General features: G+C 36.3%; 1 protein-coding gene across 1 annotated transcript in view; it reads right to left on the reverse strand.

Moving 5' to 3' along the window:
* Nucleotides 1-16,461, reverse strand: part of LOC117325396 (receptor-type tyrosine-protein phosphatase epsilon-like) — a 65,123-nt gene that overhangs the window by 28,277 nt on the left and 20,385 nt on the right. Inside the window, exons 5-13 of the mRNA XM_033881569.1 lie at nt 16,309-16,443; nt 11,247-11,387; nt 9,563-9,700; nt 9,181-9,321; nt 8,886-9,023; nt 6,653-6,805; nt 5,871-6,014; nt 4,635-4,746; nt 4,374-4,423 (exon numbers count right to left, since the gene is read on the reverse strand). Coding sequence (XP_033737460.1) covers nt 4,374-4,423; nt 4,635-4,746; nt 5,871-6,014; nt 6,653-6,805; nt 8,886-9,023; nt 9,181-9,321; nt 9,563-9,700; nt 11,247-11,387; nt 16,309-16,443 — 1,152 coding nt within the window. The remainder of the gene's footprint in view (nt 1-4,373; nt 4,424-4,634; nt 4,747-5,870; nt 6,015-6,652; nt 6,806-8,885; nt 9,024-9,180; nt 9,322-9,562; nt 9,701-11,246; nt 11,388-16,308; nt 16,444-16,461) is intronic.

Below are 16,461 nucleotides of genomic sequence, written 5' to 3' on the forward strand. Positions count from 1 at the left end.
AAGTAATAATTCATGTGAAATATTTTGCTACTTTATGTGTTCAATTTTCCTCAGCAAATTAAGTAACTGGAACACATGTTTTCGCCACATTTTGTGTATTCCTACAGGCTACAGATGACATGTCAGTGTAAAGAGCACCCAAAACTAAACACACATACAAATAATAACTTACCATCTTTATTTGAAGATAAATTAAAAACTTCATTCTTGTTGATAAATAACTTTTGTTCAGAACAGAAAGCTAGTAAAAGACATTGTAAATCAATTATTAGGTCAAAGAAAACGATGTCTGATATGATCTGGGAAATCACCTGTTTCTATAAATAGAACACAAAAGAGTTCCATTTGAACATCAATGGTGGACCACACGTTCTCTGGTCTAAAGATCAGCTGGCATGGTTTACAAGTTTACAGGAGTATTCAAGTGATGTTTAAGCTTAATATATGAAAATGAATAGATATCTTCATCTGGAATATTTTTATGACTGAATATTTTACCGTTTCCACAACCTTGGGTATTCTGCTATAAGGTATAGTCTGTTTCATAAAACTTCAGAATAACTAATCTTAATAAGGGCGCCCCCACTGTCAATTACCCGCGCCCTGCGCCCTTATTAGGTCAAATACGGTATATATATATATATGTTGGTGTGTTGGTGTGTTGCGTGTGTGCGTGTTGAACATCAACAACCACCGTTGCTCCATCAAACAAAACATACCGGACTTCCCTGTAGCAAGGCATTTCAATTTACCGACTTACAAGCCAGCTAGCCTCGAGGTTTGAATTAACGTTGAAGGCTTTGTTCTCTATATGACCCCAGGCTTCTATCAGACAATCCATCTAATTAATCATTCAATTTGTATATATTTTCTTCATTCCTGAACTATTGTTTTTTGGACATCCCAAACAGCATTCTTCATATATATTCTACATTTTATTGCTGCTATCCGATACTCAATTTTGTCACCTCCTGTCGTCGACAATACACTGCTGCACCGATCCTCAATTTGATCGCCTCCCGTCGTCGACAATATTTTTACATTACACTGCTACACCGATACTTAAATTTGGTCGCCTCCCGTCGTCGACTTTATCTCGACAGTCCCCAACAGTCTTCGACATTTCGGCTCTCGTTAAATTTGGTTTGTACAGTCTTGATCAATTTTTAATAACTTTGCTTTCAGGACGTTGGTCAACATGATTCTTTACAGGATATTTTGAGAGTTCTCCAGACTTTATGCGCAATATATTTATAAGATCCATTACCATTTCATGGACGATAGTGCAAGTATTTATATAATATCGTCCACCAGTTCCTATTCTCTGTATCCATATAAAATCATTTTGGGACGAAACATCTATTAACATTTCGGCATTTGCACTCATGGGATAGTTTCAAAGTCTTGACCGTTTGTCGCATATCATTCCATCATAGAACATGGCTCTTAACATGTCACGCTAGCCGAAGTGTTAATGGTTGTTATTTCACTTACTACCAAAGATATTACTCTTACTGTATCTTATTTATTTTCTAGTACTGTTTATATATCATGTGAATGTATTCTATGTGTCTTCATAAAGGTACGGATTGCCTCAAAACAATTTCAATGTCCACACCGTTAAAATTACCTCTTTGTCCCATATATATTTACAGGGGAATAACTCTTACGAACTGTACTCAAACATAGATCTGGCGTTCGATTGAGGTAACATTTCACGAGTGTTTCATATCACATTCACCGCGATTTGAAAATTTTACACCCTTGTCATACTGCATTTATTAAGCTCTTTTAATAAATCAATATTGCACTCGTGCCATATCTTTCTGTGACACATGGTAACATAACCCACGTGCATTGGTTATGTACATGAACGGTCATGTACAGGTTGATTATGTTAAGCATATAGTACTATTATCGGGTTCCAATTAATTTCTTATTTTTGACAATGTTAACAAGTAAAAACCTCCCAAAACAATGTTTACGATAATTTTCAAAAACCTTGATATTATTTCAAGAATGAATGGTCTCCTTCCCGATACGTTTTAAAAACAGTCCAGTTTACCAGCTAAGAACTCTAATAGAAGCACCTGTTCGGATTATCAGATTAATCATCTTGCTTTAAATTATCGGAATATTAAATAACAAAACTATGAAAATCAATGAAGATAGTAAGCCCACCTTCCCTTTATATACTTATATTTGTGACGATCCAATTTGATTCTCCAACTCTCCCTTCTATATATCTATATTTGTGAAACCCACTATGATTCTCCTGCCCTCCCTTCTATATATTTATATCAGTGCAGACCCACTATGATTCTCCTACCCTCCCTTCTATATATTTATATCAGTGAAGACCCACTATGATTCTCCTACCTTCCCTTCTATATATTTATATCAGTGCAGACCCACTATGATTCTCCTGCCCTCCCTTCTATATATTTATATCAGTGAAGACCCACTATGATTCTCCTGCCCTCCCTTCTATATATTTATATCAGTGAAGACCCACTATGATTCTCCTACCCTCCTTTCTATTTATTTATATCAGTGAAGTCCCACTATGATTCTCCTAAACCCCCTTCTATGTATTTATATTTGTGAAGACCCACTCTGATTCTCCAAAACTGCCTTCTATATAGTCATATAAGTGAAGACCCACTATGATTCTCCTACCTTCCTTTCTATTTATTTATATCAGTGAAGACCCACTATGATTCTCCTACCCTCCTTTCTATTTATTTATATCAGTGAAGACCCACTATGATTCTCCTTAACTCCCTTCTATGTATTTATATTTGTGAAGACCCACTCTGATTCTCCAAAACTGCCTTCTATATAGTCATATCAGTGAAGACCCACTATGATTCTCCTACCTTCCTTTCTTTATATTTATATCAGTGAAGACCCACTATGATTTTCCAACCCTCCGTTCCATCTATTTATATTTGTGAAGACCCACTATGATTTTCCTACCCTCCCTTCTAAATAGTTATATCAGTGAAGACTCACTATCATTCTCCAACCATTCCTTCTATATATCAATATTTGTGAAGACCATCTATACTATGATTTTCCAACCCTCCTTTCTTTATATTGATATTTGTAAAGACCCAATATGATTCTCCTGCCCTCCCTTCTAAATAGTTATGTCAGTGATATAGTTATATCAGTGAAGACCCACTATGATTCTCCTACACTTCATTCTATGTATTTGTATTTGTGAAGACCTACTATAATTCTCAAACCCCGCCCTCCTATATATGTATATCAGTGTAGACCCACTATAATTCTCCTAAACTCCCTTTAATATAGTTATATTAGTGAGGACCCACTATGATTTCCCTATGCTCCCTCCTATATATTTATATCAGTGAGAAATTACACTATGATTTTTCTACCCTCCTTTTTATATATTTCTATTTGTGAAGACCCAATATGATTCTCCTGCCCTCCCTTCTGAATAGTTATATAAGTGATATAGTTATATCAGTGAAGACCCACTATGATTGATTCTTCAACCCTCCCACCTACATTATGATTTTCCTACCCCCCCCCCCCCCTCCCCCTTTTTATATATTTGTGAAGACCCACGAGGATTCTCCTAAACTCCCTTCTAAATATTTATATCAGTGAAGACCCACTATCATTCTCCAACCCTCCCTTCTATGTATTTATATTTTTGAAGACCAACAACACTATAATTCTCCTACCCTCCCTTCTATATAGTTAAATCAGTGAAGACCCACTATGATTCTCCTACCCTCGCTTCTATATATTTATAATTGTGAAGACCCACGACATTTCTTCTTCCTTTCATTCTATATATTTATACATGTATATATTTGTAGCGACCCATTATTTATATCTGAGAATATAGGTATGCATGTTCCTCGGTTTATTTATCGGAACATCCGGTAGTAGACAATGATACTACGATACCGCATACAGTCAATTGGGGGTTAATTGGTGTCTAAGGTATTAAAACAATCAAACATGCACATGCAATTAAACACACGTAACTTAACTTCTGAATGTACCTTTATTTTATTTAAGAATGCAGATGTCGAACGATCTTTGCAAACTGCCGCCACGCATGATGATTTGATATAATTACCAATGTCTACGACTATATTTGCATTCTACAATAACATACCAAAGGTTTTTAATTGGTGTTGATCAGAAAAATTATCAACAAAGCCTAGTATATATTTCCCCTTATATCTAACGAAAAGTCATGAAGTAATGGAAAAGATTTTCAAACGTGTCAAGATTTATTGATGAAAAACGTGTCAATGATAAACACTAATTGTTTCTTAACATAAATGTGTCATTAATTTAATATCGAAAAGACAGAAATATACCCTTACCTATCTCCAGATTCTTGCTCGCATCCTTCCGTGGGTGTTGTTGGTGTAGTCTTAAAGGATAAAAAAAGATTATATTGATAGGAACCAACAAACCACTTTGATAAATGAATATTAAGTTTGCAAGAAAGATTACTATTTTTATTTTGTTCTTTATTTGAATTCTTCTCAAATAGAAAATACACAATAACAATAAATACAGTTACGACATCCTAAATTAATATGAGAAAGCATTATACGAAAACACAGGTAAAAAGCCATTACCTTCTCTTTTTTATGACGACAACCAGGACAACAACCAGGACAACCAGTAGTAGTATTGTACCTACGATACATGCAGTGGCGATGACAGCTGATGGGATCGTCGGTTCGGGAGCTGCAATTGATATATTTATGTCATATTTACATCATATAACATGTGATTTTAAGAATATTGCTTATAACCATACAGAACATTAGAAAAATACTTTAATCGCCTGTGTTTTATCACGATAAGGAACCGTCATGATTGCAGTAAAGTATTTATTTACATCTTTTATCAAAATAACGTTCAAAATGTTACATTAAAATCACCAAAATATCAAACATGCGGACTTTATATCATATCATATAATAATATCAAATGAGATAGCATAATGTCGACCAAAAAACTGAATCCCATTTGTCGGAAATTATTATGGGTTGTCTCCCTTGTTTAAAGAAGAGGATTCGGCGAAATATATCAAACATTTAGCTTAAATACTTTTCTTCATCCTCTTATACTATCTTTAGGATCTTTGTTTTGTTAGTATTCTGCTTGTCTACTCGTGGTTTCAGAAGGCAGGATTGTCGCAGCTTTGAACGTTTTAACGACTGATTAATAGCACCAATAAGACGGTATAAACATTTGTTGGTGATTATTGAATGATTGATATATAGTGATTGATATGTATTGCTTTTATTGATAATGATTGGCATTCGGCTGAAACATTTTTCAAATGATTGGCTAAATAATTGTTTTTAATTATATTGCTTTAATTGGTGGAAATCCCGAATCAATTTATTAATTGTTTGATAAAATGTTCAAATCGTTGATTGCGTGGTATCATGGTCTATGAACAGATCACCGCAGTCTATAATTGATAAAGCTATGACCTTAGATCCAAACTGAGATTCTTTGTTATATGTTATATGTATGTCTACAAATAATTTGCCAGACAGAAGTCGACATCTGTTAGGGAAATCGTGATAATGGTAGCTAGTCCTTGATAACAATTCATATGTGACATGTTAACACCGAAGGTAAGGGAAGCAGGGAGGGGTGTTATTATATAGCAATGCGACAGAATCCAAAGCCTTCCTCAGAGAGAAGAACACTCAACTAAAGACAAAATAAAGCAGATGAAATTGAACAATAAGAAGAAAAACCGGAAAATATTCTCTATATATCCTAATTGTTTCATCATCAATTTGACTGAGAAACACAAAATTGACCTATTTCAGAATTACCATAGAACTCACCAATAAGCTCTTCGACGCACTGAATACCTGTCCATCCGTACAGACACCCTCCAGTACAGTTACCAGACACCGATTCGCATGAAGAGTTAAAACATCGTCCACACACCTGGCTACAGTCAGGCCCATACTCAGTGTTACTGCAATCTGAAGACATTGTAGGTATTTACCAAAGGTTATTTACATCTGACGCAATAATAGTCGAAGTGGTGTATTGTGTAAACTAGTCAGATTAGTGGCTTCATGAAATTAATATCACTTGGAAGTACCAGTACTATTGTGTGACTTAATCAACTAAAGTTTCCATTGCAATACTTGTTAATAAATATTAATATCAACATGATATGCGTTAACCGCTTTACAAAATACATTAAACATTTTAGTCTTGTCAGTATCCAGTTTGGATAGGAAAGACGGTTTCGAACTTTGGAAGGCAACGGGTGCAAATAAGTGTTCACATTCAACCATTTGGCGATGGCGAAAGTGAAAGTTCGTCGCTGCTAAAAAGCACAGTAATAGTATAGGCGGTGGAGTGTTTTACCCATTCCGTCCATTACTGGATGAAAATAGTGTCATAGAGATGCCATTTTGACAAACGACTTTACACTTTCGACCCATCACAAAATAGTGTTCAGTCGTCAAGCCTTTTGTCATTTGCTCTTTATAATTGTTTTGAAACTACATATGGTAGATGGTATTAGCAAGGAAATGATAAAAAGGGAATTTGAAACCCGCAAACACAGGTTAGTTCCATATCTAAACTATCGTAATAACGGTGTTTATACCAGTTTTGCATTTATCTCCTTTCATGCCTGGATCACACCGATGAGATTCTCCATCTTCGGGACATGTGCCGTGGACGTGATGACAATTCCTTCCTCCTGCACAGTTACCACACTTCTCTTGACAGGCGTTGCCATACCATCTCGCGGAACATTCTGCAGCGAAATTCTATACGTAACTGCACGGTTATTCCGAGTTCTAGACCATACTGATAAATGTTTTACTATTGAACTTATCTCAACTATGCGACCATGAAAGTACATTCATTTAAATAAATTTTGCTGCTTTTTCTTCCAGGCTTTTTGGGTTTTTTTTAAACAAACACATTTGAGCCCTTTTGACCTTGATTGTAGGTCATGGTAATTCATTTAAAGACAATTAGTAGTCCTTCATCTCAGTATGACCATGAGTTTCTACATAGTGACATTTACCTTTGATCAGTTCACTAATTATTGAACTGTGGCCAACTGCTTCATAACATCATAACAGTATGCTACTTAATTCATCGATACGAAATTTGACTTTGATCTTTGACCACATGATCTTGACATTTGGTCAGTTGATTCCCTGCTAATTACAACTGACTGCTTCAGAATGTAAAAATATTCGTCTACTTAAAGACACTCTTGTATTTACCGTTGAACCAATGCCCGTGACCTTGATAACACAGTGACCTTTACCTTAGGTCAGTTTGATTAGTGTTTTATTTCGCTCATTTGTGTTTCATCATGTCATAACAAAATATTTATCAGTGAAAAGATGCACAATTTGATTTTGACCTTTGGGATTTAAGACTTTCTTTGATTTTTGACCTTAGCTTGCATTTCTTGAATTAACAAGTGTCATGACCCTGGACTTCTCAGTTATTGAGATATTTTGCTGTTGGTTGGAAAATATAGTTTTGAACAATTTTAATTCATTTGACGCCTGTGTCCTTGAATATAGATCTTTTTTAACAAACTTTGTATCCCTTCACCCAAGCATACTACAGGTTAAATATCGAATCTCTGTCCTTTTACTTATCGAGCAGAAGTTATATTTATATATTTTACCATATTTGATCCCATTGACCTTCGTAATAGGTCATTGATGGTAGCCCTCTTACTAGAATACAAATGGTCCAATATCAAGACCCTGGGCCTCTTGGTAATTGAAAAGAAGTGGTTTCAAGTCTTTATACATTCGAACCCTTTGTCTTTGAAAGTTGCTAAAGACCATTCATTTGAACACACCCGGTAGCCCCTTATACCAGCGTGATACTGGGCTAATATCATGAGCATTGGCCTCTTATGGAGATGAAGTTGTTTAAAGATTTCGATACAATTGACCTTGAATGTATTTCAAGGTCATTCACTTGAACAAAACTGGTAACTCTTTACCAGAGCATGCTACATATTCAATATTATGGCACTGTGCCTCTTGGTTATTGAGATGAAGTCGTTTAAATGGTTTAACACTTTTGACCGATGTGACCTTGAGGTCATTTATTAGAACACGCGTTGTAGCCCTTTAACACAGTATGCGAATGGCCAATTTTCCTAATTCTGTGTCTCTTGGTTATTGAAAAGAAGACGTTTAATATTTTTAATACATTTGATCCCTGTGACCTTCAAAGTTGGTCAAGATCATTCATTTGAACAAACTTTGTGGCCCTTCATCCAAGCATACTACTGGCCTAACAACATGACCTTGTGCCTCTTTGTTATCTAGAAGAAGTTGGAAATGTAATTTGTTTACGACGCACGGCGGACAACCCATGACGCACGACGCCGGACAAAAGGCGATAGCAATTGGTCACTTGAGACTTCGTCTGTTGTGACCTAACAATAAAAACCAAAGAGTTACACGGATAATTTTGAAAAGAAGTTGAATGAGAAAAGCGTAGCAAGAACTAAAACTATCTCTGGCTTCATCGACAACTGCAATGTTGATGTAGATCAATTATCTGTAATCTCACGATATCAAGAAAGGAATCGGGAAGCGACAAAGAAACAACTATACCTTAATATAACGAGCAAAATATATATGTTTATAATATTATCCAATGAGAGAACGGTTTACTATCCAATGAGATATGACATTCTGTTGTATCCATTAATGTGTAAATACATAAATGTATTTACGCTTAGCAAAAATATATTTATGTAGCTATATTTTACTCAATATAATTGCTCGAATTGCTTCCTCTGTTGAGAGAATGCATGGACCCTGTGGTATTATCTAACATTTGTTTACCCTGTTTACACATAGAATCCTTCCAACCAGGGCTACAACCATCCTCACAAGTCCCAATGGTGTTGTTGCAGGTATGTCCATTTCGACAGTTCCCACACTTTTCAGCACAGTTCTGTCCATACCAGCCGTGTTGACAAACTGAAATCGTAAATTCGAAGCAACAATCCAAAAAGAACATGCATCGCGATAAATATATTTTAATGAACTTATATCGCAATGGATTGTGTCAAAAAATCGGTAGTAAAGCGTTTTTTACAGAATGTAATTATCTATAAACAAATTTGGAAACATTTACCGTTCTTGCACTGTGGTGCCTGCCATCCTGCCAAACATCCATTTGGACACGATCCGTCAGTTCTATTACATGCAAGGGTACCATGTTCACAGTTACCACACTTGTTCTCACAGTTTGGACCATATTCACCAGGAGAACAGTCTGTGAGGAAAAAGTATCGGTACAGTTATGGTATAATATTGTCTTAAGAAAAAGTATTAAATAGATAGCGAATGTGACAGTACTAAATGTTCATCACCATATGAATGTTTTAATCAATCAAACGTTTGTTTTACATGACACTTATGCTAACAAAAATCTTAATTATTTTTCAATTTTGTTAATCTTGTCCAGAAATTAATGTTAAACTTAGCCTGATTATATGTAGATTTCGATAACATACCTGTTTTACAGTCGTCTCCCTTCTTACCAGGATCACATCCGGTCAGACACGTGCCGTTGATGTGATGACAAGCCGCCCCATTTAGGCAACTGCCACACGTATTTGTACAATGCCGTCCAAATTTCCCTGAGTCACAAACTGAAAGTAATGTCATTCGTAACACGTTGTAACACTTTCGCTGTATCAGCAAGGATTGTTTTTAAATTCATTTAGAATTGATGTCAATATGTTTTAGTTTCATAGGTGAATAAAAAATATGTTTGCAAACTGTATGAATCCGCGTAGCAGATAAACGATTGCAAACAAATTTTGTTCACACCCGTAAGAAACTCAAATAATATTGACATCAATCGTTATAATTAATTTCTTATTTACAACGGAAAAAACAAAAACTGATGTATAAATACACCAATTCAAGAATTGAATTACGGGTTATGCAGTTTAAAATGTGTGAAAATTTAAAATCAATTTCATCATGAGAAACCCGTTACTGCCTAATTGTTTTATTTTCTTCTATGTTGCGCTAGGTGGCGCATTGCCATTGACTCATCCAATCATTATCAAGTGGGCGGAGCATATTTAAAAAAAAAATCATAAAAGTATGAAAAGAACAAAATGACGAATCAAAAAGCACCATTCTACGAACAAACAGCGAAAAATTAATCATAAATATTGCAATGAAATTAAAGACGACAGCGTTTGACATGTTTAGCTAGTATTCACAAGACAACTGTGAACTGAAATATACATTTTTGTCAATATCCATATTTTTCCTATGCTGCGTCATGCTGGTCAATATTTTTTCCCCATATGTCAACAAGAGATCCCAGAGGGATCTTGGCGCCCACCATTGAATGATCTTTGTAGGTTTCATGTCGGATTGATCTTCTCGCTATTTTCCCCTTCCTCTTACTAATCTGTGTAAATCGAGAAACATCCCTCCAGTACTTTTCAAACAAGGGGAACATGTATATGATATTTGTGATTAAGCGATAATGGCTGTCTGTCGGCTATGTTGTTTTCAGATTGGTCCCAAAAGGCAATACGCGGGATCAAGGGGAACCTGCATATGAAATTTGAGAAAGATCCCTTCAGTACCTTCTGTAAAATAGCAATAACAAACTTCAATAGTCAAAATTCAAGATGGCTGCCTGTCAGCCATGTTGTTTTTCGACTGGTCCGAAAATGCAATATATAAAATTAGGGACCAAGGGGAACCTACATATGAAATTTCAGAAATATTACTTTGTGAGATAGAGTGATAACAAACTTCAATGGACAAACTCCAAAATGGCTGCCTGTCGGCCATGTTGTTTTCAGATTGGTTCCAAATTGCAGTATGCATTACAAGGGACCAAGGGAAACCTACATATTAAATTTTAGAAAGATCCTTTCACTACTTTATGAGAAATAGTGTTCACAAACTTCAATGGTCAATACCAAGATGCATGCCTGTCGGCCATGTTGTTTTCTAACCAATCCACAAATGCAATACGCACAATTTGGGATCAAGGGGAACCTACATATGAAATTTGAGTAAGATCCCTTCAGTACTTTCTGAGAAATAGCCGTACCAAACTTCAATTGTCAATTCCATGATGGCTGCCTGTCGACATTGGATTGTTCCGTGGACATTATAAATGAAACGTAGGATGGTCTGACATTTTCTGACATAATCTGATACCTTCACTACACTTGTCGATCTTGTACCCAGGTTCACAGCCATCTTTACATGTTCCATTACTGTGGTCACACGTGAGTTGTCCTGAGGAACAATGACCACATGTGTTTCTACAGTTGTCACCATATTCGCCATCTTCACACTCTGTAAAATGCCATAAACCATAATACGTTAAATGAAGTTGTTGTAATCACCAAAGTGATACTTTATTTTCATATACACCGGTAGTGTATTATGTAATGTGCCTGTAACTTTTATACCAGTAGCTTATTTTGTATACACCAGTTGACCTTACCTTGCAGGTCAACCTCGTTTCTACTGGTCTTCCTGTTAGTGCTTTTTAGTGCTTATACCTATACGATATTGCCACCGCTTTTGGGAGATGCGTATAAAAACCGCTTTTTACCCTCAGCTTTGTTTTCTTGTGCTGATCAAGCGTTATTGAAAGATTTATCAATAAGAAAATCAGTGTTTTTGCGTTTCACTACTAAGACTGAAATCACAAATACAACTCTTGATAATTTCCTTATAGGTATTGTGCGCTTTTGATCGTTTTTTTTTTTTTTTTTTGTTATTTTAAAGGCGAAAATTGTGTATTAATATATGTCGTATACAAACATAAAGTCTTTTTACACAGCTGTTTACCTACTAATTGTGTGTAATTGTTCCATGATATATGTCCATATGTGATACTTGTGTCTCGATAAAGAGGCCGATTGCCTCGAAAATTACTGTACTATTACTGTACTGTCGCTATTACTACTTGACAAATTATCTATCACTAATAATACGCATCCAGCGAACATCTGTTAGGATCCAGTACCTATATTGGACCATACCGTCGTTATTACTTACTAGACCATATGTATATCACATGTATGTTTATCCTTGTAGTTAATATGATTTTTGGAATGTAAATGGTGTTATAACACAAACCACAGTACGGCTTAGCTCTACTGTAGGCCTAACCATATTTCTATATTTGGTACTATTTTTTCAAACTCGTTTCCAAATATGATTTTATGATTATTTCAGGATCTTGAATTAATGTATTTATGGATATTAAGTCAGTCCATCTTGGCCCTCTTCATCAGATGTTATCAAACCTTACAAACATGTATATCTACGCATTATAATACAGGTTTTATACATACATGTAGTATATGTAACTTTGTTTCTACAACTAATACAACTGGCATTTTAATACAGGTTTCGACGTTACATCAATAGCTGATGAGAAGTTGATGTAACGAAGAAACCTGTATTATATTGTCAGTTGTATTAGCTGTAGATAAAACAAGAGGCCCAGAGGGCCTGTATCGCTCACCTGTATCGCTCACCTGCTCACCATGAGATATGAAACAAGAATGATGCTTAAGTATATTTGTCGCTGGTATTGCTATGTCAATATATATCATAAGCATTTTATATGGGTACATGTACATTGGTTTTATTTTAATACTAAAAATGCCAGAAAGTGCATTAATCCATGAAATGAAATTGACTTTTGGCGCGACCCCATAGGGATGCTACCACACAAATGTGAGTGATATCCATTGCTTAGTTTCAGAGAAGTACTTGTTTAGACCAATTGACCTCTTTTGACCCTGCCCTCTGCCCCCTGGGGGGTCAGCTCCTTCCTTTATGCAATTTTGAATCCCTACCCCAATAGGATGCTACCAGTCAAACCATTGCTAAGTTTCAGAGAATAAGTTGTTTAAAGCAATTTAGCCAAATTGACCCCTCAGGCCCCAGGGGGTCAGCCCCACCATTTGTACAATTTTGAATCCCCACCCCATAGGGATGCTACCAGGCAAATATGAGCAATATCCATTGCTTAATTTCAGAGCAGACGTCGTTTATATCAATTCTGCAAAACTGACCCCTTTTGGCCCCGCCCCTCAGCCCCCAGGGGGGTCGGCCCCGTCATTTGTACAATTTCAAATTCCTACCCCAAGGTGATGCTACCAGTAAAATATGTGAGATATCCATTGCTTGGTTCCAGAGAAGAAGTCAATTATATGAATATAGCCCGATTGACCACATTTGGCCCCGCCCCTCAGGCCCCTGGGGGGTCAGCCCCATCATTTGTACAATTTTGAATCCCCACCCCATAGTGATGCTACCAGGCAAATATGAGCGATAGCCATTGCTTGGTTTCAGAGAAGAAGTCGTTTATATCAATATAGCCGGATTGACCACATTTGGCCCCGCCCCTCGGGCCCCTGGGGGGTCAGCCCCATCATTTGTACAATTTTGAATCCCCACCCCATAATGATGCTACCAGGCAAATATGAGCGATAGCCATTGCTTGGTTTCAGAGAAGAAGTCGTTTATATCAATATAGCTGGATTGACCACATTTGGCCCCGCCCCTCAGGCCCCTGGGAGGTCAGCCCCATCATTTGTACAATTTTGAATCCCCAACCCATAGTGATGCTACCAGGCAAATATGAGCGATAGCCATTGCTTGGTTTCAGAGAAGAAGTCGTTTATATCAATAGTGCCAAATTGACCCCTTTTTTTCAAATTCCAATCAGCGGTTATGAAGAAGAAGTCAAATAAGTCAATTGTTGACGGACGGACGGACAGACGGACGACAGACGCCACGGTATGGCATAAGCTCACCTTGGTCCTTCGGACCAGGTGAGCTAACAACGTAACATATTCTTTGTCAGTGACATCAGCTGTTGATGTTAATATAAAAAAAAGTGGTATAATGTCAGTTGTATTAGTTGTTGATGAAACAAAGTTACATGCATGTACTTTGTCGCTTACATAAGCTGTTGACGGAAGGATGAAAGCTTTACTAAAATGCCAGTTTTATTACTTGTGGTTGGACCAAATCAACGTGCACTATGTTAGTTACGCTGATGATCTATTAATCTTGTGTACATTATCAAATTCGTACAATTTTGGACTAAATCCACGTTCTTAACAAACTGTCGTTGCACACATAAAATTATTCATACAACTTATGTATTCATTAAGTAAAATTTCAGACATAACACAAAGCCGAAGGGGGGGGGGGGGGGGGGTATAAGTTATAATAATTTTGCGTTTCCTTCAAACGTAGTAGAGCTCGACCAAATTCTTCATTTTTCATATTCAGTTTATCTTAGAGTGTAGTCGGAAGAGTCTGATCACGAATACAATCTCAATACAATGACCCTGGTAAAACTCTTCAAGACGTTCACAATTTTTATTTTCAAAGACACCGACACATTCAAAAGTGTCCTCACACGTGAGGGCTAGCATTCGCCATACTTAATGCATCCATTCATTCATCTGTTACATATATTAATTCATTTCGTTCATTCATTCATTTCTTACATTGAAACTACTTCACAAAATCAAAAGACTCTAAATTAGTTACATTTAAAGTGTTTGCTTTTATGTATGTTTGTGTGTGATGAGGGTGCGTGTGTGTGTTGTGTGTATTTGAAAGTGCAAAAGTCTATATTGTTGTGGCTGCGAGGGTGTGTGTGAGAAAGAAAAAAAAGTTATTATGTTACACATATGTCATTGATTATGAATTGCACCTATGATGGGAATATTGCTGCTGCTGCTGCTGCTGCTGAAGATGATAAAATTGTGAGTTTTATTGAGGGTGAATCATCATGATGATGATGCATGCTGATTGATGATGATGATGGTGAGGATGATGGTGATTGAATGATGATGATGATGATGATGATGATGATGATGATGATGATGATGATTGAATGATGATGATGATGATGATGATGATGTGATGATGATGATGATGATGATGATGATGATGATGAGTAGGATGATGATGATGATGATGTGATGATGATGATGATGGTGAGGATGACGGTGATTGAATGATGATGATGATGATGATTGTGATGATGATTATGATGATGATGATTATAATGATGTTCATGATGATGATGATGATGATGGTGAGGATGCTGATGATTGAATGATGATAATGATGAGGATGATGATGATGATGATGACGATTGATATTTGATGAGGATTGATGATGATGGTGATGGTGAGAACGAGGATGATTATTGCAGATGAGGATGATGACTATTGAAGATGATTTGATGATGTGATGCTGATGATGATTTGATGATGATGATGATGATTTGATGATGATGATAATGATTGGATGGTGATGTTGATGATCAGGATGAGGAAGAGGATGATATGATGAGGATGATGAGGATGAAGATGAGTGTGAGTAGTTAGGATAATTGTTAAAAGATTATGGCAGTAGTGTGCAGGTCGATATATTAAAATTATTGACTGTTAATGATATATGTGTTTTTGGAAAATAAAAAAAATTATAAAAAAAAAATTAGTTACATTTGACTGGTGCGTTCCTGTAATGGATTTCAACAAAGTTTGTTGGAACAACCATATTCAATGTTTCAACTGTAAACATACAAACGGCTTTCGACTTACACAAATGCATACAATGAATATGTGAAGTTGGTCAGGTTCAAATATGTTATCTGTCAAAGTATATTAATGAACCAATTGGAGAACTGAATATTGACTTGCTCAAAAATAAGGAAAACGCTAACTGATAAAATTGCTCAAGAGATTTAGCGTTTCAGTACTTTCAGTACTTTGATTCATTTAAGTGGTTAATCATGTTTTGTATTTACGTAATATTACTGTGATGATAGTGAGGACTTTCGTGTATTGATTTGTGTTAATTGTGAGAATAGCAGGCATTCGTGTCATAAGATATGAACGTTTTGAGTGATGTAAGTTTGTTTATAAATACATAACACTACATAAATGTCGACATAGTGCATACAAACACTCATCACACCAGCCCTGATGTGTATCCAGTGCAGAAAGTGTAATAGGTCACCTTGACCAATGACCACCAGAATGTGATCAGATGTAGACCTTCATATTATGACACTATGATGTACACATGAAATAAATTTGGGGCACAGATTGACAAGGGTAGGGACATACAACAAAAATACTGGGGAACTGAAACCTGTGAAATGTCATGTCGAAATTATCACAGTGGTCAGCTAATAAAAGAACACATTGAAATGTGTATTGATTACCTTTACTGCATTCTAATCCTTTGTACCCAGGTTCACATCCTCCCGGGGGACACATACCAGACCTGACATTACACGGCCCTTCCTTACAGTTACATTCACTAGCACAGCGAGCTCCGTAGTGGTAGTCAGGACACTCTGTAACACAGAGGGGTT

This window comes from Pecten maximus, chromosome 4 (assembly GCF_902652985.1).
Source record: "Pecten maximus chromosome 4, xPecMax1.1, whole genome shotgun sequence".
Taxonomy (NCBI): Eukaryota; Metazoa; Mollusca; class Bivalvia; order Pectinida; family Pectinidae; genus Pecten; species Pecten maximus.